Here is a 27,196-nt window from a genome sequence, read left to right as displayed (position 1 = left end):
CGCTGCCCTACTTACGAACGGAATAGGTTCAGGTCGATTGTTCGTAAGCTGAATTTGTTCGTGAGTTGCTTCAGTGCCATATTTTGTATGTTTAAGGTTTATATAAGTATGTTTAAGGCTTGTATAAGTAACCTGCATTGTTTTGTACTAAGAAATAAGCATTTGATAAAATAATATGCTCTATAAAGATAAATAAAGTGAAGTTTAACTTACTTTTTGAAGATAAGCTTAAAGAGTAAGGCGACCTCCTCCTCCGTGGTAAAAAGTGGCTGAAAAAAAGGGTTCCGACCATTTTCTCAACCACATCAAGCTTTTTTTATTCCACCGGCTCTGTGGTGGACTGAGTCTATTAAAACCTACTTCCTACTTCTCTATCTTTTTCTATTTCTTTCTCACTGTCTTTCTCTCCTGTTTTCTTTCTTTCTGTCTTTTTGTCTTTCTGTCTGTCTGTCTGTCTGTTTGTCTGACTGTCTTTCTCTTTCTGTCTTTCTTTCTTTCTTCCTTTTTTTCTTCCTCTTTCTGTCTTTCTTTCTTCCTCTTTTTGTCTTTGTCAAGAGAGTGCTCTTTCTTTCTCTTCCTCTTTATATCTATTTTTATCTCTCTCACTCTACATTTGGTCATTTTTCTCTATTTTTGTTTATCTTCTCTCTTTCTCCTTCTCACTCCCCCTTTCTTTCTATTTTTCTGTTTCTCATTTTCTTTCTCTTTCCTTCTTTCTGTCTTTGTCACTCTCTTTGTTTCTCTTCCTCTTTTTATCTATCCTTATCTCTCTCCATTTCTTTTTTTCCTCTTTGTCTTTTTCTCTCTTCCTTTGTCTCTTTTTTCTCTCCCTCTGTCTCTATTCTCTGTCCTCCGCTCTCTTTCTCCCTCTCTATTTCTCCTTTTTTTGTCTCTCTCTCTCACTCTACCTTTTCTCTTATTTTTCTCTATTTTTATTTATCTTCTATCGGTCTCCTCTCTTCGTCTTAAACTTTTTTTCTCCGTTTCTTCACTCCTTTCTCTCTTTTTTCTCTCTCTTTCTTTCTATCTTATTTCCCTGTTTCTTTCTATATTATTTCTTCGTTTCTCACTTTCTTTGTATCTTTCTTTCTTTCCAATATTTAGCTGGTTATAACATGGTAGTAAGTAGTACAAAATAAGTGGTTATTTTAGAAATGCCTATCAAACTAAGTGCCTTTTGCGCTAACAAGTAACAAAAAAGTAGCTCTTGGCTTGAAATCAATATTCTAATTCTAAAGTGGTGAACACTGACACCTGCTGGCAACAGATTGAAATAACATGGACGCCTTTTTCCCAAACCAAGTCTTTTATTTGCACATAATTTTTACAACTTCTACTACATAGAAATAACCCTTAATTTAATGTGTTGTTATGAGATCGTATTCCCGATATAACGTATGTTGTTTTTGTGGATGATGTGCCCAAAAATAGGTGATTTTGCCCACTAGTAACGTCTGCCTTTAAAGAATTGGGCACAGGTGTGGAGTCTACTCTTGTTGTTTTCGTATTTTCTTTTTTTTTTTTTTTTTAATTTTTTCTTTTATTTTATTTTTTCTTCTCTACGATCTTTTCTTCCTGCTCTCGGGAATCCCAAAATCACTCGGTCGGAGTTTCATTTCAGCAAATTCGATGGAGGTTTCGTGACCCTTCCAGTGGAACCAGTTGACGCCCTGTGGAAACGGGAGGGGGTAATTAAATATCGTAATAATGTTTTTTTAAATATATATCATTCATTTATTACTTCACTCTAGTAGATTGCGTTTTCGCTAACATATGTGTTGCTCATTACTTTGTGTTATTTTTTATTTGTTAAGGTTTATAATGACGTAAAAATCAATCCCAATTTCCGGTAGCTTTATCGATTAGCATCAAGCTAGCATCCTTTCTACGTATAACTTTAGAAGTTCAAATTCTGGCTAGACCATTATAGTGTCCTTTTGTCTTTTTTGTTTCTATTTGAATATATAATCATATAGACACCGCTTGGAAACAGTTTATTCCCCAAAGCTGTCACAATATTAAATTCAAATTTGCACTGAACTAAACTACAATCTGTATTTACACTGTAAATAACCAATTATCTTTAAATAACCAATATTTATCGTTGATCGATGCTATCTTAGTTGCTGCCTACTGAGTTTTTATATTGTATTCCGTCTGTCTTGTGTCATTTTATATAATATATATATGATCCTATGATAGGTAATTGCACTACTTTAAAATCTATATGTAGCAGCTCAGAATTTCATTGACACGTTGTGTAACGACAATAAAGGCATTCTATTTATTCCAATTTATTCTATAGGTTAGGTCTTCAGTCTTCTCAATCTATTTTTATAAGTTTATCTTTTAACTTGACTATTACATTAATAATTACATCGAGTTGTCAAAGGCATGTTTGAATGTAGAGACCAAAATACACAGAAAAAGACGGACTAAAACATGAATAAACATAGGCTACCGCAAGATGGCGGCAGTCCTTTGCTATTTCAATTTAAAATTCCATGCAGGAAATTTTTGAAATGCAATGTCTAATCTCTTTGCCTACAACTTTTCACCACGGTTTATATCAATGCAATAAAGACTATTCTATTTTGAATGCAGTAAATATCTATCAACTATTTTACTCAAGAAAATGTACGAATTAAAAACTAAAGGAAAACAAGAATAGAGACTCAGCACAGTCACAAACTAAAAATCCAATACAGTAAACTCTTTTATGGTCATCAAAATACCACATGATACCAAATCATTACTACTACTACTGCTTAGTAGACAGGTTTTTGCAGCATCTTGTGGCATTTAATGCCTTCAAAATGAAAAGGGGTCAATAATGGTGAGTGTTTGACGTACCTTACTGTGACTCTTGTCTCCGTATTTTCCCATCAGGTTGACCCGATGGCAGTTTTTGTACCAGAAGGCTCCTTTGTAGGACAAAGCGCAGTTTGTGACGGCAATGTCGTTGTCGTTGTCAAAGGTTGAGAAGGGACGGCCCTGGTGGTATATCATAGAGTCGCCTGCACAGGTGAGATTTTTCATTTTTCTTCTTAATTTTCTTGAATAAATGTCAATAGTGTCTACAGTTTGCTTTTGTTAGCTTGCTTCCATTTTGTAGCTTGTTCAAGTTAATTCAGTCTGTTTAAGTCACTTGATTTTGCTTTCTAAAAAGCAGCAGATGGATTGCTTTTCTTCTAAATGTGAACCTTTTTTATCCCTCAAATGAAATGAAATGAAATGAAATGATCTGCATTCATATAGCGCTTTTCAAGTCAATGACTTCCCAAAGCGCTTTACAATGTGCTTCACATTTCCCAATAGCGGCCGTGTAGCCATGTAAGGCGCAAACCTGCTTATTGGGGGCATTAGGGGTTCAGTGTCTTATACAAGGACACTTCGACATGTAACACGGAGGAGCTGGGATTCGAACTGAGATCTCTTGATCCCAAGACGAGAGCTCTACCTCCTGAGCTACTGCCGCCGCTAAAATGAAATGATCTGCATTTATATAGCGCTTTTCAAGTCAATGAAGACTTCCCAAAGCGTTTTACATTGTACATTTCCCAATAGCGGCCGTGCAGCCGTAAGGCGCTAACCTGCTTATTGGGGGCATTAGGGGTTCAGTGTCTTACCCAAGGACACTTCGACATGTAACACGGATGAATAAAGCCTACCCGCTGTCCCACTGTAGGTTCCGATGTGAAGCTTAAAGCGCGTTCTGGGCTCCGCAATGGAGAACTTGTCGTATTGAGCGTAGGCCGACTTTCCATCATCTCTCAGGTCCACACGCAGCACGTACTGGCCGGCAGTCGTTATCTTGTGAAGGTTGCTGAGACCTGCAACAGTCAATCCGAAAGAGGATCGGTGTGGGAAGGCACAAAGTACTCTATTCGCCAGAAGTCGGAGAAACGTACCAAGCCAGAACTCGTCGTTTAGGTTACCGAAACCAGCAGTGTAGTTCTTCCAGTTCCTGAAAAACTCGAGCTTTCCATTTTGCCGTCTCAAGAAGACCTGAGGACAGACTTTTAATGAGCAACACTACTTAGAGAAGAAAAAGTACCAATACTTGTAGAAAACTAAAACTAAGTACAATCTGAAAAAATACTTAATTAGACAAATACAATTTGTTAAGTTTGCCGTCAAGCACGTGCTCACCATCCATCCTCCGCCTTCTGTCTCCATGTCACAGTAGACCTGGATGACTTGGCTGGTAACACCCGCCATGTAAATGGTGTACACGCCAGAGGTGGTCTCACCATTTACATAAATCTCAGCGCAGTCTCTGGGGTACTTGTGCATCTGACCCACTGTAAACAAGCAAACCCAAAAACAATCAAGGATTTGAAAAGGACCTAGCTAGAAAACACGCTGGAAGTTTTTGTGCCTAGGACTTGTGCCCATGAGGGCAAAGACCTGGTCCTTGCCTGTACTGAAGATGGTGGTTGCAGGTTGACTTCTGTCGGATCTGCCGATGGCTTCTAGTTGGACCGTGTACTCCGTGGACCTGGATAGCTGGGCCATGTTGTATGAGGAGGCGGTAGGACTCAGCATGACCTCCTCCAAAAATAATTTCAATCAAATTATGTTTTCACATCAATTATAAACAAGCATAGATGATCATAATCTACAAGGTTGTAAATGTCGACAGTAAAAATGTTACTACAATTGGTAATTCCCAAGGGTCAAGAATGAGTTTCCTGTGAAAACATACTATAAAGAGTCCTTGGATCTTTAAAACGTGTGAACTGCAGATGTATCATACCCGAGTTGAACCATCTGGCGTAGAGAAAGTCATAGAGTAACCGCTAATGGCGGCCTGCGGTGGTTTCCATGTCAAAGTAGCGCTATCCGTTTGAATGTTGAGAGCCACCAGATCTCGAGGGGGGTCCACCTCTGGGAACACGGTTTCAATTGACTATTGGCTAAGACCCGCCCCCAAATGCAATAAGCCAATCACAGTGCGTGTAGCAAACCAAATACAGTCGGACATTCTGAGTTTCCTCGTCTATAGAAATGCAATTGCAGTTTGTCATCCCCCCCCTTTTTTTTACATTCAAAACCCAAGAATGATCAAATGCATGGGGTACATGCAAATCTGACACGGGATATCCTGAGAAGCTGGGCAATGGTGTGTATTTTTTACCCTTTTCAAAGCCACATTTAAATTGAGACAAGTGTCTGCTTTGGATAAATTGATGTGGTCATCCACAGCACCAACTCATTGTGGAATACTTAACAAGGATATCTACATTTGCTCTAAGGTAAATTAACTGAATATTTGAGGCAACATTTTGTCACTTTGCTGGAGAGAAATGGGATTTTATTTATTACGTTAACTTCTCCAACTTTAGGCTAACGTTAGCTAACGCCAGGTCTTGCAAGTCACATCAAATTAGGTTAATTAGTCGAAGGAAAATCGCACTTCTTACCCTGCGAAGATGATCCTCTATGTTGTTGTTTAAGATAGTGATGACAACGAGACACAGTTTATCATGTTTACATTGTGATCTGTATATTTTTTCCTGAAGCTGAAGATTTTCGTTGACCTAATCAACAACGAAATAATTAATATAACCCTCCAATGCCTAGTGAAAGAACTATTGGTGACTTTAAGATGAAATGTAATCTTTCTGGGCCCAAAAATCATTAATTGTCTCCTGCCAAATGTCTCCTACTCTGACACTTGCCATTGTGCTCTTAACAGAATGTTGAATGTCCGAGTGAGTAAAGGGAGCGGGGCTTAGCCATAGGTCAATTGAAGTTTATGTGAAAAGTAGCACTAGTCAAACATGGTTATTAATACTCAGACCTACTAGTGGTAAATTCAGTGAGGACAGAGGCACTCATCTGCTCCTCTCTGGTGGCAAAGAGTTCAACGGAGTAAAGCGTTCCGGGGAGCAATGACGCTATCTCCAACTCTGTTCCGGAAACACGCTCCACGATCCGGGACGCTGTGATACACATCAGGCAGTCCCATCACCGCAAAACTACTTTGAGACAATTCCAAGTACCCGAACAGACAAACCTGACTCGGAATTGTATGTTATGACATATCCGTCCACCCTGGCTACGGATGGTTTCCACTGCAACCGAGCAGAGCTGTCAGTGATGTTGACTGTGGTCAGTGCCTGAGGTCGGTCCAGAGCTGTGGGGGGAGTAGCCATGGTGAGTCGCATCGAAAACTCATATGAAGTGACTTAGGACTGAGATGGATCTAATGGTCGAAGGACTAACCAGTTGTAACAACATCTCCGCTTGGGTCACTCTCCTCCAGACCCTTCACTGCACTGACTGTCACCTGATACATTCTGCCGGGGCTCATGTTGGGCAACGTAGCTTGTAGCACGCCGCCATCCACAGTTACGCTCATCTGACTTCCTGTGAACATAAAAATACTCTTAAAGATTGCATTTCTCTGAAGTAATATGTTCTATGTCAGGAGTGGGCAACTGTTTTGAGTTGTGGGCCGCATTTGGTTAAAAAAGGTGGTCAAGTTGCCGGTCCTAGAGATATATCACATTTGTTTTGTATTGTATTTTTGTTGTATTTTTTCTTTTCAGAATGAAAGAAAAATAATGTATTAGGTCCCTTTTTTGAGCACTAAATTTTTTATTTAGTCTTGTGGTAATTTTGTTGTATTTCTGTGACGGTATTTTTATTGTAGACATATAAATGGACAATGGGGACAAAGTTGGTGCCCAAAAACATGTTTTTACTTTATTTACTATTATATACAGTATATTGTCTTTATATTTTGACCGCTTTGGTTTGGTGGGCCAGATTAAAAAGCCAGACGGGCCGCATGGGGCCTGCAGGCCATAGTTTGCCCACTCTTGTTCTATGTCTTCATGTCTGATGTAAAGGAATAAGGACGATACCTCAGGTCACAAAAATCTCTTATAAGGCTTACTTACCTCCCTCAAAAGGCACATAGGTGATGTGATAGTTGTCTACTGTCGACTGAGGAGTGGACCAGTGGACCACGGCAGATGACTCGGTCACGTCCGAGAAACGAAGACCCTTTGGTTTTGTCAAACCTGTTGGGAATAGATAAGAGTTTTAAATTGTATGACAAAATGTCAGAGGAAAGGACCAAGGTGGTTTGGTTTGAAAGGTTCCTGGTAAAGTAAGATATGAGTTAGTACAAAACCAGTTCCGAAGGGTCAAAAAGATTAGTATAGAAGCAGTGAATACCCTGGAGTGAGTCCTGGGAATGCAAGGTAGAACCAGGGAGTTCAGTTCATAGGAGTCCTAGACATCAGTACAGAAACAGTGGATCCAGTTCTGAGATGTTAGTGTAGACCCAGATGTTCCAGTTCGGCTTCCCAAATGTTAGTTCACGAGCAATGGATCTTACTTTGGAATGCCCAAGAGTAAAGATCCAGTCTATCCCTTCTTGAGAGGTTCCAGAAGTACAAGGCCTTTGGAATTAATCATTAGTGTTTACTCATAAGAAACACTCCCTAAGATATTGTTCAACCATTTGATGGAGTTATATCAGGTCCCAGTGTTTAGTAAAGAACAACTGGATCCACTTAAGTGGAATTCCAAAGGTCAGTTCAAGAGTTCTGAGGTATTTTAGAGGTTAAAGTAGAACCAGTGGATTCATTTCCGAACGGTTCAAGGAGTTAGTTTAAAGGATAGGTTCCGGTTTTGAGAGGTCAAAAAGTTAGCTTGTGTATTTGGAGTACCTGTCTGAGCAACCCCAATGATTGGTTGGGAGCGATGGTCCAACGAAAGGCCATAAAGTTCAATTTCATACTCTGTGCCCGCCATGAGTCCGCTAATCAGTCTGGTTCGCTCATCACCATGAGCAACGTGTTCCTGGGGACGGTATAATCTTTTGCTGTCCCGTAGTTTGATCACAAATCTGTCGAAGAGTTCTTCGTCCGCTGTCCATGACACGCGGAAACTGTCAGCTGTGATGTCTGAGACAAAGAGGTGCTCTACCTCGGGTTCTGCCTCTAAACCAAAGAGGAAAATCGTTTTTTTTTCATCCAACCACTTTCTATCAAGATTTTCAGAGAGTGACAAGAGGGTTCCTTCCATATTACATAGGAGCGCTTCGATCAGGATGCAAGGGAACGAGAATGCAGCAGAGCAAAAAGAGACACAGAGTTTGTCTTTAAAATTGAGTCTGGTTGCAGGAAGGAACTGCGTTACATGCCATGCGTCCTCCCACCAGCAACACATCCAGTGAATTGAAAAATAACATAACAGATAAAATGTTAGATCATCCGACGCATCATGCTGAGTGTTTTCCTTTATTTGATAGTTCGGCTCATTTTAACCTTCTGGGTTTGAAGATGGCTATTTCTGTCCTCCTCACTTTACTATTTTCTTCTCTAAGTAAATAAAATGAGGCTGGGCATTGGACATAAGACAGTTTGAGCTTGACAGGAAGTGGGGCAGAGCGAGGAGATGGCATGCAGAAATGGGCCACACCCTCAAAACGTTGGTTGGTGATCAACCATTGATCGAAAGCATAAAGATTTTTGTGTGAGTTTTGTAATTTCAGCCATCATATGTAGACACCAATAATAAGTGTCCCTTTCAAACCATCAAAAGGAAAACACGCTGACAAATACAAACGCAAACCAACAAGCTGGCTCACATTTTATTTGTGGAGGTAGGAAAAAAAGAGCCGGGAGCACCACAGTCCCTGCTCCCTCAGATGCACGTCAAGCCTGCGTCATAAACACTTAAAAGGAAATACGGAGAGGGAGAGGATTCTGGAAACCATTTATTGTCGTAAATCAGATCAGGCAGCAATACTGCACTGAAGCATCAGAAGCGAAAAATGGCAGAACTGAGTAATCTCTATCTTCTTTGACAAAAAAAAAAATATAAACTAAAATAGACTGCAGTGTTTTGACGTTGAAAATTCAGTTGCTTTCGAAAGTTGATCGATAAAGTGCACAATGCAGTGGTACATGGATTTACTAATGTAATTTATTTTACAAAATTAGATGTTACCTTATCAAAAAAAACCCGTCAATTAAAGAACCTGATTCAGATTAAGGTACACCTCAACAGAAGTAGTGTACTTTAATTTTAACACAAACTTTGATTAAAAATGGAAAAAAAAAACGATCAAGCATTGACTTGTACCCAGAAAAGAAAAAGGTTTTCTGGGTGTTCTGTTTGTACTGTAAGTCAAGGTACCACTGTATTTCTATTAGTTGCAGATTGAGAAGAGGTCCCAACCCAGGGTGCTGGGTCCCTGTGGTTAGTACCTGTAACGGCCACTGCGGTGAGGGACCGAGAGAGGAGCCCCGCCTTAGACACGCCCGTTAGCCTGACCTCATAGCCTATTCCGGTGATGAGCCCCCTGACATCCAGGTGGCTCTGATTTCCCGGTACCTTGAACTCTTGAGGCTCCAGAAGCCATCCTGAGTCAGTCACCGCTACGTTAAAGTGACTAAAAGCCCCACCGGAGGACGCTGATTCTTCCCGCGGTTGCCGCTGTTTTACTCCCCACGACACACGGAAGCCAAAGGGAGTGACGTTGGAAATGGTCAGGTTTTCCACTTTGGGCAAAGGTGCTAGAGGAGGAGGTAGGGGGAATTTGTGTTTTTATGGATGCAATGGTGGAAAATGCAGTGTCTACTATGCTTCCCTTAAGAGAGATTATTATCTCAAAGTAATATATACAGTCATCCCCCGACATTTTTTTGACAATACGCTAGCTGCAGTTACCCAAAAACTGAAACCTCTCAGGCAGAGGTGGGCAACCCAGGCCTCGAGGGCAGCATGTCCTTCGTGTATTTGGAGGTAACTCTTCTTTAACTGAGGTGTTACAAATTATCATCTTGTTAGCAAACTAAAGCGTGCTTATGATCCTGGTGATTGGAATCACCTGTGTTTAAGAAGAGAAACCTCCAAAAACATGCTTGACAAGGGTTGCCCATCTCTGCTCGAAGGTATTTTTTGTTGGGTTATTTTCATGCATTGAGCAAAGTGTTGGTGTAGCTGGTGAGTACCTGTGACAGCATGGACTAGCATTGAGGGAGTGCGGCGGCCGTGAGACAAGCCGTAAACTTCAACGTTATAGTTTGTGGCATCCATCAGGTTGGAGACAGTAATGTTTGTGGCATCGCCGGGAAGACTGAACTCTTGCGGCTCAAACAGTTGCTCGCTGTCACTGACTCTGACTACAAAGCCATCAAAGTGGCCTGACGCGATGCTCCAACTTACACTCAGATTATGTGGACCGGTAGATTGAGCGGTCACGGGCCCCAACATTGGGGCATCCTCTAAACACAAAGAAGAGCATGCTGGTTGAGTAGGCTCTGGTCAGAAGTTGTTGGGGGGAGTGACTTGGATAAGCCTACCTGTTGTGACGACAGCAAAAATTGGCTGTGTGTTGCGGCCGCCTGAGCTTGCATACAACTTTATGTTATAGCGTGTATGAGCTTTAAGGCCAACCATGACTGTGGAGCGTACGTGACCTGGCAGGACTTGACCCATCGCCTGCGAGGGCAAAGCAGACTCCCTGACTTCTACTACAAAGTTATCAAACGCCTTGGCACCTGCCCGCCACGTCAGAGACATTCTGTCTGAAGTAACGTTAGCAACAACTAACTGGGACAAATCTGGCTCTTCCGCTACAAGTGGGGAGAAAGAGATATACAGTATGTTTGTGAAACTAAAACAACGTGCAAATAATCTTGGAAGTAAAAACTAGATGAACAAATGTCATCCCTGCAAAGACATCAAATAACTGCAGTGATACAAATATTTTCTCACTTCTCACTGCTTAAGTTGATTGTCATGGTATGGAGTAGCTACTTCTCTGGAGGGCCTTCCTACCCCTTCTGTGTTCAAAATCCATCCATTCTCTAGTGGATCATGTGTGAATAGGGTCTCTCCCTACAGATCTAGGTTAGGAAACGGCGGACATTTTTGCCAGCCAAGTGCAGGGTACATTAAAAAAACTACTACTCAGATACACCACATGGGACAATCTACTGTCCAAAGAACCCAAGGGCAGATTTGGCAACCATTCAACAAACATGCTAACGGAAATTAAACAACCAAGTCTATATGAATTACCTATGTCTTAACAGAGATGTCGACAATATGTCCTGAGCTGTGCCTAATTAGTTGACATACATAACTGTGAGTTTATTCTGGGAAATGATCTGATATAGTGACATAAATTAGAGTACAGGAAAACTATTATGGTGAAGTCAGAATGCAATGAGAATGCCATTGGTAGCACAAAATAGTATTCTGATGGCTGCCAAGGTTGAGAATACTTAAAGCTTATACAACCCTTCGCAGGGACGACAGCAACAACTTTTTTTCTAATATCTCCCTAAAACATTTTTCAAAAGTAAATTACACTTAAAATACCTGTAGTCGCGACAACACTGACAGCGTTTGTTCGTGCTCCCCTGTACGTCCCATAGAGGTAGGCTACATAGTCTGTGTCAGGCTGCAGCCCCGACACTTGCTGTGCGGTCATAAGGCTGGATATGTTATACTCCCTTGGATCCATCAACATATCGGAATCAATGATCTCCAGGACAAAACCGTCCAATTGGCCCTCGGTGTGATTCCAGACCAATAAGAAGCTCTCGAATGTCACGTTAGACACAGAAATTTGGCCTAGTGTTGGCTGACGTGCTGAAGGGAGAAATCACTGTTAGACTTTTTGGACTTTTGTTCACATTGGTTAATTGTTTGTCTAGTTATTGTGCCGCTTTGGTCCTCCATGTTTCTGGTGTGTACGTCTTAGCAAAAGTCAAACAAATCTAACATGCTCTCAATTTGTTCAAATGGTCATGGAAAAAAAATACCAAAACGCGGTGGTTGGTATCATGACCAATTTGCTTTTGCTATCTGCAGCATATCTGTGCAGGGGCAGGATTGAGATTCATGCACTTTGATTGAAGGGAGGGAGGTATTTGACGGGCTTCTCTCTCTCAGCAGTGGTAGTCATGGAAAAGTCTGATCCGACCAGGTTATTTTGATGGATGTGGTGCATGCAGTAAATGTTGGAGGAAGATTGTGCAAAACATTAAAAAAACGAGAAAACAGGGTGACAAAGAGTTAGCGTTGTTTACATGGCCCAGCAATCATTTTAACTTCCCAAAACGTTAAGCATATCAGCTTTAAGGGTAAATCTCAAAAAGGCTGTTTCCCCAGTACATTTTTGGAAGGCATGCACAGCCTGTGAACGTTTACCCCCTGCACAAATGATTGACAAGAAATAAAAGGAATATTAGCCCCCAAACCCACTCCTAAACCATGGTCAAAGTCAACCTCTTACAAGTCAGTAAGGAAACATGCTGAGAATAGCAGCCATGCATTGATCCCAAGTAATCTGAATGCTTAGAACTTAATTGCCCATTGGTTACGGAACAAAAGTTGGTGAAAAAAACAGTAGCTGGATGGATGATACCTGTGATTGCTTCGTCGTATAGGGGCTCCAGGAAGGTGCCCTGGTAGAGGGGGTACAACCCCACCATGTAGCTGGTGTTTGCATTCAGGCCCCACAGACCCAAGCTATGTGCGCCGCCCGACACACTTAGATTCTGGCTCTGTGCCAAATTGTCCAAGTTTGTTACCTCCACTACAAAGCTGTCAAAGGCACCACTCAAGGGGCTCCAGGACACCATGAAGCCATCCCATGTTACGTCAGAGAATGTGAGGTTGCCCACAAAAGGCCCAGCTGCTTCTGTCGGGTCAGATACATCAGTGCTCAAGGTGGCTCAGACCGGCAATTCAACGTTTGACTAGATTTTTGGTTTTGTTATCCGGTAAGTAGCGTGTACAAAGAAATGGCAGTTCTTGTGCACGTGAACCTTCACTCATGTTGCAATTAACGAACTTATTGGCACCATAGACTTGATAGCTTTAGGGTGATTCACCAGGAGTTGAATGACTTGGTAGAGCAGTGGTTCAAAGTCCTGTGTTTTTTTTTATTTGGTGGATGTATCCCCCCAGTTGGTGATAACATAAAGGTTGTCTTTCACCTTCCTGCTGGTGAGAACATGACAACGTGGTGGATTTCTCTTAAAGCTCTATACCAATTATACAGAAAAATTAGGTCCTTTTCCAGTCCCATACCTATACATAATTTTGCCCAGTCCCACTCCCACAACCGCTATACTTTCAAAGAAGAATCTGGTTACCTTAATTCGATGTTTTTGGTTATTATGATGGAGAAAAATATAAATGTTTTTTGGTCAGTTCCAACAACTGCTAAAGTACCTGAAGGGTAATCAATGGGCGCTGCACCTCACATCTGTAGCTCTACGCACCTGTGGATCCAGTTAGAGTGACTGGTTCACTCATTTTGTGGCCTCGTTCTGCTGTCAAGGTGATAGTGTAACTTGTTGCCGGAGTCAGGTCAGCTAAGACAAATGTAGTCTCAGAGGCTGGGATCTCTGCCTCCTCAACTTGTCCATCTCTGGAGACATACACCATCCGGTATTGCGAAACCTTAGCGTTTGGCTTCTCCCATTGAATTTTGATAGAAGTCCCATTGGACTCAGTCTGCTCCAGATCTCGGGGAGGGTCCAGAGCTGACATAACATCATCAATCGTGAATCTTATTTTGTTCTTTGGAAATATGAGGGTTTTACTCACCTGTTGCTGTGTTTATTGTAATTGGGAGGCTTTCCCGCTCATTCTTTACACTGGTAACCCCAATCCCATACTCGGTCCCTGGCTTCAGCCCTGGATAACAACCACATTGTCAAGTCCAGAGGTGTCAAATTTAAGAAACTAGAGCCCAAATGATGCCTTGTATTACCCAAGCCTTTAAAAGTAGCCACAACTATGATTGCACAGCCTTCCTTAATTTTAATTACAAAGGGGATATCTACCTGTGATTTTGGCTGTGGTACTCTGTCCTGGTCCTCGTGGGAACACCTCCTCACCGTGAACGGCTCCTGATAATGGGCTGTATTTAACACGGTAGTTGTCAACATTGGCCAGGCTGTTGCGCCACATCAGGGTGATGCTGTCGTCGGTCTGCAGCACTGCTAGGAGCTCCCTTGGGGCGTCCAATGCTTCACATAATACAAGCACTTATTCTAGACCTGTTCGACACAGACCAACCCCTTCTTTTCAATTTGTATTGAACTCACCCGTGGTAAAGGTGCTGACAGTTGGCTCGCTGCTAAAATCTTTGCTGTGAGCCACAAGTGATACTGTGTACTCCGTGTCAGGCTTTAGGCCTTCCAGACTGTGCTGTCTGTCCGGAGGAAGGATCTCCACTTTGGTACCTTCAGAGGATGTTTGGCTGGGCTTGCAAAACAGGGTCACCTTGTCCATCTCCGCTACTGGTTCTGACCAGCTGATCAGTGCCGAGGATTCGGTCACGTCCAGGACTTGAATCTGCTGTGGGGCGTCGATATCTGCAGAAGGGCCACTCAGTCATTGAGACAAAAACCTTGTGTTACGATAAACGCTAACCCTGCAGTTTTGTTTGCCTTTTAATTTTATATATCTTCTTTGACTAAATAAAAAGAAACTTCAGAGACCAAGATCAACCCTTTCATTGTAACAATTCAAAACCAAATATTTTAGAAATGTAGAGAACAAAATCAAGACATAAAGGAGTAAAAATGTGAATTTATTTCGTTAGGAAAAGTAAATTTGGGAGATTTTCAAAAGTCAAAATCAGACTACAGAATTTGAAGACGAAAGCCAAGACTAAAGGAGTAATGACAGTGACTTTGATGGGGTGAGACTAAGTCAAGACCAAGACTTTAAAGAGTCAAGGTTACCACTTGACTTAAAGATTTATGTATTGAGCACTTTTAAAAACACACAGAATCATTGATTGAAATGACCCAGTTAATACTTCCAGTAATGACAAAGTTCTGATTATAGACTCTAGCATCACCTTAAGTAATTTCAAAATTCTCTACGGAGTGCTCAGGTAGGACAAAACGTCATTGAACCAATAAGCTAATTCCAAGATCTATGTCTTTATGCTGTGCTACATCAATGAAAGCCGCCAGCGAAACACTCCGTCATGCGGCATGACATTTGCATATATTTCAAGCATAGTGAAGCATGGAAGGCGAAAAAATATTAATGTATGTATGGTGGAACAGGAAAGCCAACAGGCTACTCTGGAAACATTATGAGGGCCTTGCAGATCTCATTTGTTTTGCTTTGGTTAAAGTAATGGTGGGAAATACTGTACTTGATGGGGAAAATTTGTTTCAGTTATTTTACACCTATCTGTGCTTTTGCACTTTACTTTTTTAAAATAGACTTGATAACATCTTTTAACACCTAGAAATGGTGTGACAATGTAAAAAATAGGCAAAGTTGACCATGTTTGAATTTTTGATTCATTTGAACAATAGAGACGGCAGAAACAATGGGATCATAAACCAGAGAGTATCATTGACGCCAACAGAAAAAATTAGCCATTTCTGGCAAGCAATATGTCCAAAACCAAGCCCTTGTTCTTCGCTTTTTGAATATTAATAAGGTCAATGAAGGGCAAACAATTTTGCTTTAGAGTTAACAAAACAGGGATTGCATACTTAATGGGTTAAAAAATAACTTCACAGTCTGTAGTTTATTTAAAGGACTCAACATATATTTACTGTAAATTGAGTTACCCAAATATACGCACGTCTAATTGAGTGAATTCACGCAACTTTTTTCCTTTTTTTATTTTTGAGAGAGTAAATGGTAAGTGGTCTGCATTTTTGGCTGATGCCGCTATCATTGTGTAGTGTGTGTGTGAAGCACATTGTAAAAGCTCTTTGTGAAGCCTTCAGTGACCTAAAAAGTGCTATATATAGTAGCAAGTTTTGTCCAAACTCACTGGTTGTAACTCGTTGAATCACTGGCGGTCCCCTGGTGTTGTTCTTTAAAACACTGATAGACACCTCATACTCCTGACCCGGCCCCAGGCCTGACTGGAGGAAGCGATTTTGAGACGAGGGTACTGTGCTCACCACCTTTCCGTTTTCTTCTTTCTTCATATTAAATAAAAACACAAACATACACAAAAACGAGTCACAGGAGGTAAAGGCGATTTGCACAGCAGGCATTTTAACCTCTTACATTTCCAGTTAAAACTTTTGGTGTTGACTTTGTCTCAAACCTTAGCATTTTGATCTTGACTTGGTTTTATGTCTTCAGAATACTTTTCTTTTTCTTCCATCTTAACCCATTTTAGACTTTTCTACATGTAGTTTTGAGTTGGTCTCAAAACCTCAGAACATTTGTCTTCTCTCCATCTCTAACCCTATTCGTTTTTATCCCAAATTGTTGTTGGCTTTTCAAAATCTTAACATGAAGTTTTAAAATTGTCTCGATTCATTACAATCGGTTTAAATCTTGGTCCCACCTTGGTCTTGAAGACAGGGCCACATACCCCAATCACATTGCAGTAATTCATGATTCAAATTCAAACCTTCCGCGGACCAACCCCAACATCAAAACTGTCTTCCATACTTTTCCATATGTCAAAATCAAACGCTGGGGACTAATATGAATCCATGTTTTGCTGAGCAAAGCTTTCCCGGAAAAATACGCCAGGTCTAGCACTTCACGCTCGTAAAATCATGTTAAGACTCTCAAACGGGACCCACCATATTACGGAAGTAGATCTCCCAGCCATCAAAGGGAATACTCAGTTGCTCCCAAACAACCTCAATAGAGGTCTCCCTTACGTCTGTGAATTTCAGACCTTCTGGCTGTGGGAGAGCTGCAGGGATTCAAACCAAAATATTTTTTTCCCTTAGCATTTATTTGAATGTTTAAAAGAAGGAGTTTGAAATGCACATCTGTTTGTGCATACTGTTACCTGTGGCCACCCTGGCGCTGACTGGCACACTCTTCTTGTTGCTTAGAACAGCGTATACATTGATGTGGTACTCTAAACCAGCCTCTAGCTTCTTGACTGTGGCAGTAGTTTTATCTCCCGTCACAGTAAAATTCAAAAGGGGCCAGCCTGGATGGCTTGGCACATATGTGATGAGGTATTCGGTCACCAGCATATCGTTGATCCAAGATAAGTCCACCGTCTCTGTGGTGACCTCACCTACGGTGAGATTCCTTGGAGGAGAAACTGGAAAAAAAACAAAAAGTTTCAAGTTAATGGGAGCTCCAGAGAAACATCTGGAAGTAGTGAAAGAAATGCCAAAGATAGAAAAAAACTATGTGCATGAATACATTTTGGGGCGATCAGTGGGGAGTGACTTTTAAAAGGAACCATATATTAGGAAAAACGATTGAGAACGGTAGACTCAAACTGTAAAACTTGTGGGTCAGCAAGATTATTTGCAATAATTGGGTTCATTTCAAAATGTGCATTACTAAGAATAGGTGCCAACAAAGTCACATGCTAAGCAAATTATCCCCTTTAGCATATATTTTTGTTTTTGAGTGGCTTTTTTTTTTTTCCAAAAAAGTGTCTGTATATTCAATCTTTTTTTATATTTTGAGTGTGGGAAGCGACTGAATTTCAATATGTATGGGATTAAATTGGGTAGCAAGATTATGATTCGGTGTCAGGGGAAACCTTAGAGCTGCCTTAGAGTCTTCTTTAAGAGAAAACTTAGCTTACCCTCGGAGCAGTCAACATTGATGTACCCCTCATCGCAGACGCAACGACCCTCAACACAGAGTCCTCTGTCGTTACACCCATTGAGGCAGCTGCGCTCAGCGCAGCTCTCCCCTTGGTAGCCGCTCTCGCACTCGCATCTTTCCTTTACGCAGCGCCCCCTGTTGTTGCACTTCTCTGGACAGGTGAGCCGAGAGCAGTCATGCCCAGTGTACCCCTCCTGACAAATGCACATGCCGTCTTCGCAGCGGCCTCGGCCAAGGCAGTCATTAGGGCAGGCCTTCTGACCACAGTCTTCCCCTGTAAAGCCTTCATCACACACACACTGTCCGTCGAGGCATCGCCCGCGATCTCGACAGTTATTGGGGCAGCTTAGCAGGGCACAGTCATCCCCGGTGTAACCAGCGTGACACTTGCAACGGCCTTCAATGCAGTCCCCACGACCATAGCAGTTGGACGGGCATGTCCTGATGCTACAGTCTTCGGCGGCAAAACCTTCCTGGCACACACATTGCCCATTTACGCAGCGCCCCCTCAGGAGGCAATCATTCGGACATGAAATCTGGCCACAGTCGTCTCCTTGGAAGCCGACATCGCACGCACACCGCCCGTTGATGCACTGGCCTCGATTGTTGCAATTGTTGGGACATGCCAGCTGGCTGCAGTCGTCGCCTTGATACCCGTCATCACAGATGCACATTCCGTTGAAGCAGGTGCCTCTGGCGTTGCAGTCGTTTAGGCAGGTTAGGTGAGAGCAGTCGTCTCCACTGTAACCTGCTGCACATTCACAGCGGCCGTCAACGCAGATGCCATTACCGTGGCAGTCGGCAGGACAAGTGATCTTTCCGCAGTCCTCCCCGGAAAATCCCGGCTCACAGTGGCAGGTTCCATTTACGCAAAGCCCGCGAAGAAAGCAATCCTTTGGGCAGACCATTTCAGAGCAGTCTGAACCGGTCCAGGGTTCTTTGCAGACACACTTGCCCTCCTCGCATTTCCCGTGACTTTTGCAGTTTTCCGAGCAGATGCTGCGAGAGCAGTCATCTCCGAAGAAACCCTCAGGACACTCTGGCTCAGTGCAGTTGTTTCCTTTCCAGCCAGTTTCACACAAGCATTCGCATGTTTCCAAGCTATAATTTCCGTGTCCGCCGCATGGAGGTTCTGTTATCATGTTACCTTCCGCATGTGCAATGCAACAGATGCCTTTCCTACCCCCGCACCGGTTCCTCAATGCCAACACTTCGCCCTCCAGCATCTCAATGCGGCTCATCAGGTCCCTGATTCGCGGCAGGTCAGCGGCGCAGCCACACGCCCCGCGAGGAATGTTGATTCGGTGGGTGAAGATGATCTGGCTCTCACCGTCTGTGGAAAGGTGTTGCCCAGGGATAACAGATGTTTCGGTCGCGGCTGTGGTTTCTGCGGTATCCAGGTCGACGGAGCACAAGTGCCCGGCAGGGATGTTGATGTTGTAGACGTGGTTAAAAACCACAGGCTGGTTTGTGCCCGCTGACGTCACGTTGGGCTCCAGAAGCATCTGCCGGCGATGCCGGACCATTTTTTTCACCAGCCCGGCCGCTGAAAAACTGAGCAGGGAACTTGCGAGGAAGAAGATTATGAGAGCTTTAGAGGCCATGATGAGTTGCCTTGAGACTGGGCGAAGTAGATGGTTCTACAACAGAAAGACAAAAAACATTTGTAGAAGGACTATGCTCTTGAAAATAATTCAAACCATTTTCAGGCGTCTTGGAAACCATTGTCATGAAAATGTGAACCATCTGATGAACCCATATGTGCCACCATGGTAAATCTGTCACACTGATTGACGGAATATCTGACTATTCTCCCCATGTTGCCTCGCTAAACACTACTGGTATTTTTCTAGAAACAGTCGATGCTTTGAATGCAGGTATGCAGCTGGAGCCTCTCTTTCGGTCTGTCTGGAATTTATTGCCTTGGCTTTTTTCACCTTATTGTTTCCTGGACCTCTGTCTCTAAAAGCAAGGTTGGCTTGGCTTGAACAAGGTCCGCAATCTGCATATCTGGTTGAGTGCAATGTGAAGTTTAAATTAAGTGGGTGACACATGTGCGTGAGACATGATTGGTCAAAAAAAAAAGATTACTGCAATACTGTTTTAAATCTACATGTTTTCCTCTCCTGGTGAATACTCTGCATCATTTAAGATGAAAAGCATGTACAAGACTGGTATTGGCTAAAATTACAAGTTTATAAGGCTAACAATGCATAAAAAGCAGACATAGAGCGGTTCAACGTCAGTAAGCTAGAATCCAGAGATTGCTGTCGCTTCCCACACTCTGGCAGGCAGTCGAGAACTTTCCAGCCTGGAAACGGGAAGTCGAGAATGTCGGACCTACTATAACTGGACTTGAGCAGTGTATTTTTTCTGTGAGAAAAGCCTGATCAGGCATCTTGATTTACAATCCACGGAGTCGGATCTCCAAGTCATCTGGATACCATTTAGGGAGGCAAAGTAACACCTTATTAACAGATTTTTACATTTCCGTCCAAGTGCCGTCAAACTTTAATGGATACTGTTGGTACGCAGGTTCTGGACTTGAACAATGCCGTTTAAATGACTGAAAGCACACCCGGCCAAACATTTTATTCTGAAACAAACAAAAACATGGATGTGTCAGTACTACCGTACTATTTGGTGATTATTCAGATTTATGATGGATATGGAATAGGCAGTTTTCTCTATTCAGAAGTTAAACAAATTCCAAAGGACACCGTTCTAAGGGCTTCCACTGTGACTGGTTACAGTAGTAACAGCGGTGGGTCATGCCTTAATGATGGGATGCTTCTCTAAAGTTGTAAAGCAAAAAGCGGCTTTTTAAATAGAGGTTATTTGGAGGGAATCCATCCAGGACCATACTTTGTGACATTTACCAGAAATTGATGAATTGCAAGAACTTACCTGGTATACAGTTGTCTTAAAATTATTTAGTCGCATTGTGTGTGCAAAAAAATTCAGAATTTAAATTTTCATTTCAAAATTTCAATCCTTTTTGAAGAATACATTTGAGAGATTGTTGTCACCCATAGGAAACAGGCCATTTCCAGAAAATCCAAGATTGCTCATTGTAAATCCTTAAAGAAAATGCTTTTAGAAAACCTAGTCTGTTTATTTTGCCTGAATTTGGCTTAGATTTATGACTTTTTAAATAAAGTCTTGAATTTTCATGAAGAAAATGTCAAATGCTTGTCACATGTAGAACAGTGTTTGTCCATTTCCCCACTTTTTACATAACGTTTGTGACCAAAAAAAGAAAAGTAAAACCATAATACGTTCAACAAACTATAAAGGCACAAAAAAATAAACTGCGGTCGCAACATACCCCATTTTATAAGCGCAATGGAGTTGAGAGCTAACTTCCAAACCACAATAAACCAGATTGTAGTTCCACTTAAGCTGTGCTAATGGACTCAGAAGCTCATTATGTCTTCACTTTACCATCTCATCTGTGTGTGCCACAGTCAACATTTAGCAGTGACTCAAAAACATTAGACACTGAAAAATTAATTGTGTCTTCTTGGGATCTTAGGATCCAATGATTTCCAGATCGTCTTAATTCCTGAATCTGATTTTGATTGAAAATGAAAGGCAAAAATGAAAACAAGAAGCATATTTATTTATTGTAAAACACAACATTTGAATACTAACTATATCTTTAAAAAGTTTTCTTGTAGAAAACTCAACATGCACTCAGTATGAAAAGTTAGCAAAAAAATAAAAAAAATAAAAATGTTTTAGCATTATTTTAAGAAATTTAAGATATTTGGGAATTATTCCATGTACCTTGAGGAACACTGTACTTTAATATCTAAATTTAAGATACACTCAATGAAAAATATATAACTTCAAAATCATAAATAATAAAATAAAATAATATAAATATAAAAATCATAATTATAATAAGTATATACAATGTCATAAACAATGTATAATGCGCACTCGTGTATATTACATACCCCTAATATTTGATTGAAAATATGTATAAAATTGTTTCACTTTTTCTCAGCTCAAACTAAGCATTGTAAGTGACAAACATTATTGAATACGTGAGGCCATTATTAACAGCGTTAAACTAACAATACAATACCAACTTAAAATGTATAATGTATTTATTTAATGTCCTTCAAAGTCTGATAAAATATCATGCCTGTTCGTATTTTATCTAGATCACTGTTGGTCTAGTAGTCTATTTGACTCTCTCACTGCCACGACCTGGGTTCTATTCCCATTGTATCAAATGATTTGCGAATGGGGTCAGCGATATTCTTCGACTGCTCAATCTTTGCACAAGTAGGGTAATATACTACCGTAAAACCTCGTGTTTTTCAAACTGTTCACTTTTCCATTTGATTTCTAAAAAACAACATTTTTTGCCTATGGATAAACTTGCAATAATGTTACGTGAAGAAAGTTCTAATTGTTAGACCCCTGGTAGACCGGACCCAGTACATTGAGAACCACCTTCCAGAGTTGTATACCTTCTGTTCAATTTGTTTTACTGTAGCATAAAAACATGTTGAACGGATTGTTGTACTGATCCTTATTTATTTATTTGCAAGGAAATAATCGCCGTCTTACCGTTCAGCCGCTGAGAGTCCCTCACATACGCACGGGAGATGCCGACAACAACAGCATGATGCCTTTCGGCAAGGTGTCGATCGGCCGCTCGGCTGCTTCGCCGCTGAGAGCCAACTGCAGAAATTGAGGTGGAGAGAGGGAGTGAATGTCTTTTTGAAAGTGAGGTCAGAGAGCCGCTGCCTCCACACTCCAAGCGTCACCCCTCCCTAGCTGCCTTCTCTCATTGTCTGCTCCCTAATAACTGACTACCGTATTTTCCGCACGTTATGGGGCACCCCCAAAAAACACTTAAAAAAAAAATGTTTTCATATATAAGGCGCACTGGAATATAAGGCGCACTGAATTAACGCTACAGTAAATGCTGGGGTCCAGCTTATTATCTGAAGACAAACCGAAAAACAACAGAGATCAAATAATGAAATTGCTGTTTCTGTTTCAGATCAGAAGGCCTCTCCTTCTACTATTAACCGGTATTATCTGTTTCATATGGGAGAGCAAACCCATAACCAAAGAAACTTGGAGAACTTTCCCAAGACACACTATGAGAAGTGGTGTCCCAATGGCCCTGGCGGTTAAGGGATCAGTGAACAGTGAAGGGCTAGGGTTGCACAAAAAGTTAAAAAGTGCTGTATTTACGCATTAAATGATCAGTTTGAAAATATCACTGATCACAACTGCATACATTTGCATAAAATAGGATGCAACAGGTATCAAACCTAGACCTTGGCATGGAGTGTGCCAGATTCTATCCACTTGGCATTAGGTTTCATCTCAGCTTCACACTATTTTTAGTCAAGGCACCAAATTGCTGAGCTGCGAGAATTTTGCCAGGCATTAAAGGAGTCTGTGGTACCACTGAAATACAGTATTGTATCGTCGACATAGTCTTTACGAAGCTCATAAGATTCTGAACTGAATGAAGTTGAGTGCATTGTGGGGTGTAATTTGCTCATTCTGAACAGAATGAAGAAGAAGGCATTGTGAGAAGTAATTCAGCTGTGATGAAATATATGAATAAACGCATGACTGCACATATTTTAAATGTTTTTTCACTTACAATGCTTAGTTTCAGCTGAAAAAGTGAACAGAATTATCTACTATATCTGAAACTTTGACTAAAAATAGTGTGATGACAAGATGAGCACTAATACCTTTTATTGTGTTGTCTGAATCCCAAGTGGTCTAGTATATTGGAACTGGCACGCTCCCTGCCGTGATTCAGGTTCGATTCCCGTTGCTATTTTCATTCAATGTTTCGCAATTGTGAAGAACTATCCATGTCCCGATCCGCCTGGTGAATAGGATTTGGTGCCCTTACTATTCAATTCGGTTCGATTCCTGTGGACGCCATTGTTATGCAATTGTGGTCAGCGATAACATTTATAGATTGATCAATAATTGCACAAATATGGTTACGTTTTCCCAATTTTATCCGCACTATAAGGTGTACTTTCACATTTCTAGGGAATTAGTTTTTTTTTGGTGCACCATATAGTACGGAAAATACGGTATAGCCCGTTGCAACTTCTTTGTTTGTAGGAATTCAACAATTAACCACAGTTATCTGCAGAATGTAACATGATTGAGAACATGTTAGATGCACAGCCCCGATGCTTTTCTCATTTGTGTTGTTGCAGACTCTGGTACATATATCATCGCTGCCTCCACACTCCCGACTGTTAATAGCGTTACTCCCTCGTCCGCCCGCTCCATGAGCAGCCGCAGCCAGAGTGAGCGAGCAGCGCTTGCGGTCGACTGGGAGAGAGAGCGCAAAAAAAGTAGGAAAGTGATGTCATATTTCGCTTGTTCCGCATCTGCCCACATTAACTCCGAGTCAAAGCGGAGGAGGCCTTCGTTTCCTTCCTATTCATGGGAAAGTCTATCATGGATGAAAAGGGAGTTGAGTAAAGTGTTTGTTAACGACACGTCTGAATACTTTTGGCGAAAATAAACATGCATGTAATGTGATCACTGGCATACGGAAGGCCCGCTTGGTTTAAATCCAGGTTTAAACCTGTTTAAAGAATGTTTACATTCCCAAAAGTCCTGTGATGTACATCCATTTATCCATTTTCTGCACTGTTATTCATCACAAGGGTCGCTGGTGTGCCCATTCCAGTCTTCTTTGGGAAGTGGGCAGGAGACACCTGAACTGGTTGTCTGCCAGTCGCTGAGCGCACAGACCCAAACAATTCACCCGCTCAATCATACCAAGGGACAATTTGGACACGCCAATCAATTTTGCCTTGTTCCTAACATTAGTGCTAAAATTAAATGTAAAAGTGCCTGGGGGAAACCCATGCAGTCAAAGGGAGAATATTCAAACTCCGCAAGGCAAGACTGGTATCTGGAATTGAACTCTGGACCTCTGCACCCTGGGGCTGATGCACTAACCATTTAACTATTATTTTAATTTTTTTAATTCAAGCATAGACAATTGCATAGACAATTTTATTTCTTCAATCCTCAAAGGCAACAAATCCAACTTAACACACTCGATAATTAGTGTTTTGTGAACAGAAAAATTCTCGTTCCTTGTGATAACTTTTTTGTTGATGTCAAAGATAAGTTAATGTCTTTGATGAATCCAGAAAGAACGAGTGTAAAAGTCGCCACCTGACATGCATGTTTTTGGAATGTGGGACAAAACCGGAGTGCCCGGAGCAAACCCACGCAGGTATGGAGAGAACATACAAACTCCACACCGGGTAGACCAGAAACTTAAATTGAACCCTGGACCTCTGTACCATGGGGCTGACGTGCTAATTTCAGTATGATAAATTACTGTTAGATGGCAGGAGTGGCTTTGATCAGATCTTCCACATATCGAGGAGGCCCGAGTTCCAAGTGTTGCTTCCTGTATTCAGTGTTCGAGATGGTGTAGTAAAGCAGTGTGGTGGGAGTGGCGAAGCTATGGATGAGTACAGGTACTTAACACTTGAGCAGAGCTTTTTTCTTTCTAGGGCGGCATTAGCTTATGAGGTAGAGCGCTTGTCTTGGGATCAAGAGGTCGCAGGTTCGATACCCCGCTCCTCCGTGTTGTATGTTGAAGTGTCCTTGGGCAAGGCACTGAATCCCTAATGCCCCCAATAAGCTGGTAGGCGCCTTGCATGACTGACTCCCTATTGGTGTGTGAGTGTGAATGGGTAAGTGTGAAGCACATTGTAAAGCGCTTAGGGAGGTCTTTGTTGACTTGAAAAGTGCAATATAAATGCAGACCATTTACCATTTCTAAAAAAGGTGACAGTCTGGTCAGAGAGGGATGACGTTTAGTGCACGTCCGCAGGATCGCAATCACCAAAAAAATGTTTGACCATGTCACACGTTTAAGAAGTTCATGCAAAGTTCATGCATCGTTCATACAAAAGATCAGTGTTCTTTCAATAAAATGCTCTTGTGTTTATAGAAAGGATTGTTTAGATATTGGAGGTATCACATATGCAAAAAAGCACCGAAGTGAAAATGAATTGCCATCCTCTAACAAAGAGCTTTTTTTCTCAGATGTTTTCATGTAAACAAGTAACTTGGCATTTTTAACTGTTTTTGACTACAAAATTGTATAAGCTAGAAATAAACTTTTTTTCTAATGAAAGACGATATCATGCTTTCTTTTTAATGTTCTTTGCCTGTATAACTACAGAATTAAATTTTCTTTAGGCCTTCCAGAAAGAGTCAAATAGCAAAAATTGGCTGGCCCATTTGAGAGAAATGTCTGTGATTGAATGAGTTCAAGGATTTTCACAGTTGTTTTGTCATCACCAAAGAAAAATAAGCATACTTGAATTACCTGATATAGTTTTTTGTAAACACCTTTTATCATATTCAAATCACATCACTGGCAATTTATCGTCTTCAATTAAGATCTTACTAGTTGTTATATTGTAAACAATTTAACATCTTTAATTTTCAGCTTTTTAAAATGATTCCTTGTTGTTTAACATTTTCCTCAATTCCTCCAATAATGCGTCTTTAGCTTTTAGCATCTTTAATAGCCTCATCCATTTGGAATGTTATGATATTTTGCTGAGTCCGGGCTTTGGACAAGAACTCAGAAATGAACGAGAGAGGGTCAATAAAGGACCGTGCGATTTAGCCAGTCGCAACTCCAGACCACCAGATGCCACTGCGTTGTTCATCTTAATATGATTAGGGGCAACAATTAGCTTTAGTTTCTACCATGTCTGCTTTGTGTTAGCGCAGAAGACACCCCGCTAAGTAAATCCTCATTTGATCATCAGACTCTTAAATCGGCCATAAAAAAGTAGATTAAGTGGATTTGTCACTTTTCATTGTGTGAGGGCCAGCGAATGCAAGGCAAACAACATGTCTGGATTTTATTAGCTTTATGCAGTAAAACGCGCTATGCGTTTGAAAAACGAGCCGGGGCAATCTGAATTTGCAGTCGCCGTGTCACCCTTCATCAAGTCAAACGCTCTCCGCGGGCTTCGGTGACGCCAGTCGAAGCAGGGAAACGGGTCACACGCTTTAAAAGCAGAACATAGCCCGGAGCAAAAAAGTAACGACACTAGCTACTAGTCCAATGCTAAGATGCTATGTTTTCAAAAAGCGCTAAACGGGAAACGGTTGCAAAATGAATAATTTTCTGTTCAGTATTTTCATGCTAGCATTTGCTTATTGCTTAAAGGTGGTGTCTTTAACTTGAAAATATTCTACTTGCTGACGCCATCCTCTGGTTGAAATCATCATTGTGGCCTCTGTCAAGCTGCTTGTATGCCGTTTGCAGGAATGTTTCACTCTTAGACGCACTCGAATAAACTGTTCATTTTTAACAATTTTTGGGGTTCTAGTTGGCATTTGGAAACAGTATTTTCTTTACTTTTACCATTTTCATTTTGAAAAAAGGAAAACCGCGAGCATGCATATGAAATCTCTCTCCTACCCCCTGCCTCCTCTCCCCCAGCCTAATGCGCTCCATGGCTGGAACACCGATGAGAAAAATAAGATGAAAGCATACAAGCACAGTGGAAAAAAAATCTTAAAGGCTCTTTGAACTCATTTGGGCATTTTTAATGCTTAC

At 41.4% G+C, this 27,196-nt stretch overlaps 1 protein-coding gene across 1 annotated transcript in view; it reads right to left on the bottom strand.

The window, feature by feature from the left end:
* Positions 1-1,293: 1,293 nt before the first annotated feature.
* Positions 1,294-27,196, bottom strand: part of LOC148350368 (tenascin-like) — a 44,080-nt gene continuing 18,177 nt past the window's right edge. Inside the window, 27 exon segments of the mRNA XM_088355984.1 lie at positions 1,294-1,670; positions 2,854-3,017; positions 3,672-3,833; positions 3,912-4,008; positions 4,153-4,304; positions 4,422-4,554; positions 4,760-4,890; positions 5,811-5,948; positions 6,023-6,142; positions 6,232-6,375; positions 6,912-7,034; positions 7,689-7,961; positions 9,234-9,542; positions 9,981-10,253; positions 10,332-10,604; positions 11,356-11,630; positions 11,879-11,952; positions 12,387-12,682; positions 13,269-13,532; positions 13,597-13,686; positions 13,836-14,021; positions 14,100-14,369; positions 15,803-15,956; positions 16,575-16,690; positions 16,790-17,053; positions 17,552-19,214; positions 22,159-22,272. Of these exon segments, the coding sequence (XP_088212110.1) occupies positions 1,560-1,670; positions 2,854-3,017; positions 3,672-3,833; positions 3,912-4,008; positions 4,153-4,304; positions 4,422-4,554; positions 4,760-4,890; positions 5,811-5,948; positions 6,023-6,142; positions 6,232-6,375; positions 6,912-7,034; positions 7,689-7,961; positions 9,234-9,542; positions 9,981-10,253; positions 10,332-10,604; positions 11,356-11,630; positions 11,879-11,952; positions 12,387-12,682; positions 13,269-13,532; positions 13,597-13,686; positions 13,836-14,021; positions 14,100-14,369; positions 15,803-15,956; positions 16,575-16,690; positions 16,790-17,053; positions 17,552-19,178 (6,219 nt within the window). The 5' untranslated portion in view covers positions 19,179-19,214; positions 22,159-22,272 and the 3' untranslated portion in view covers positions 1,294-1,559.

This window comes from Urocampus carinirostris, chromosome 16, assembly GCF_059441175.1.
Source record: "Urocampus carinirostris isolate Australia breed hairy pipefish chromosome 16, RoL_Ucar_1.0, whole genome shotgun sequence".
Taxonomy (NCBI): Eukaryota; Metazoa; Chordata; class Actinopteri; order Syngnathiformes; family Syngnathidae; genus Urocampus; species Urocampus carinirostris.
This window is presented reverse-complemented; position numbering and strand designations above follow the sequence as displayed.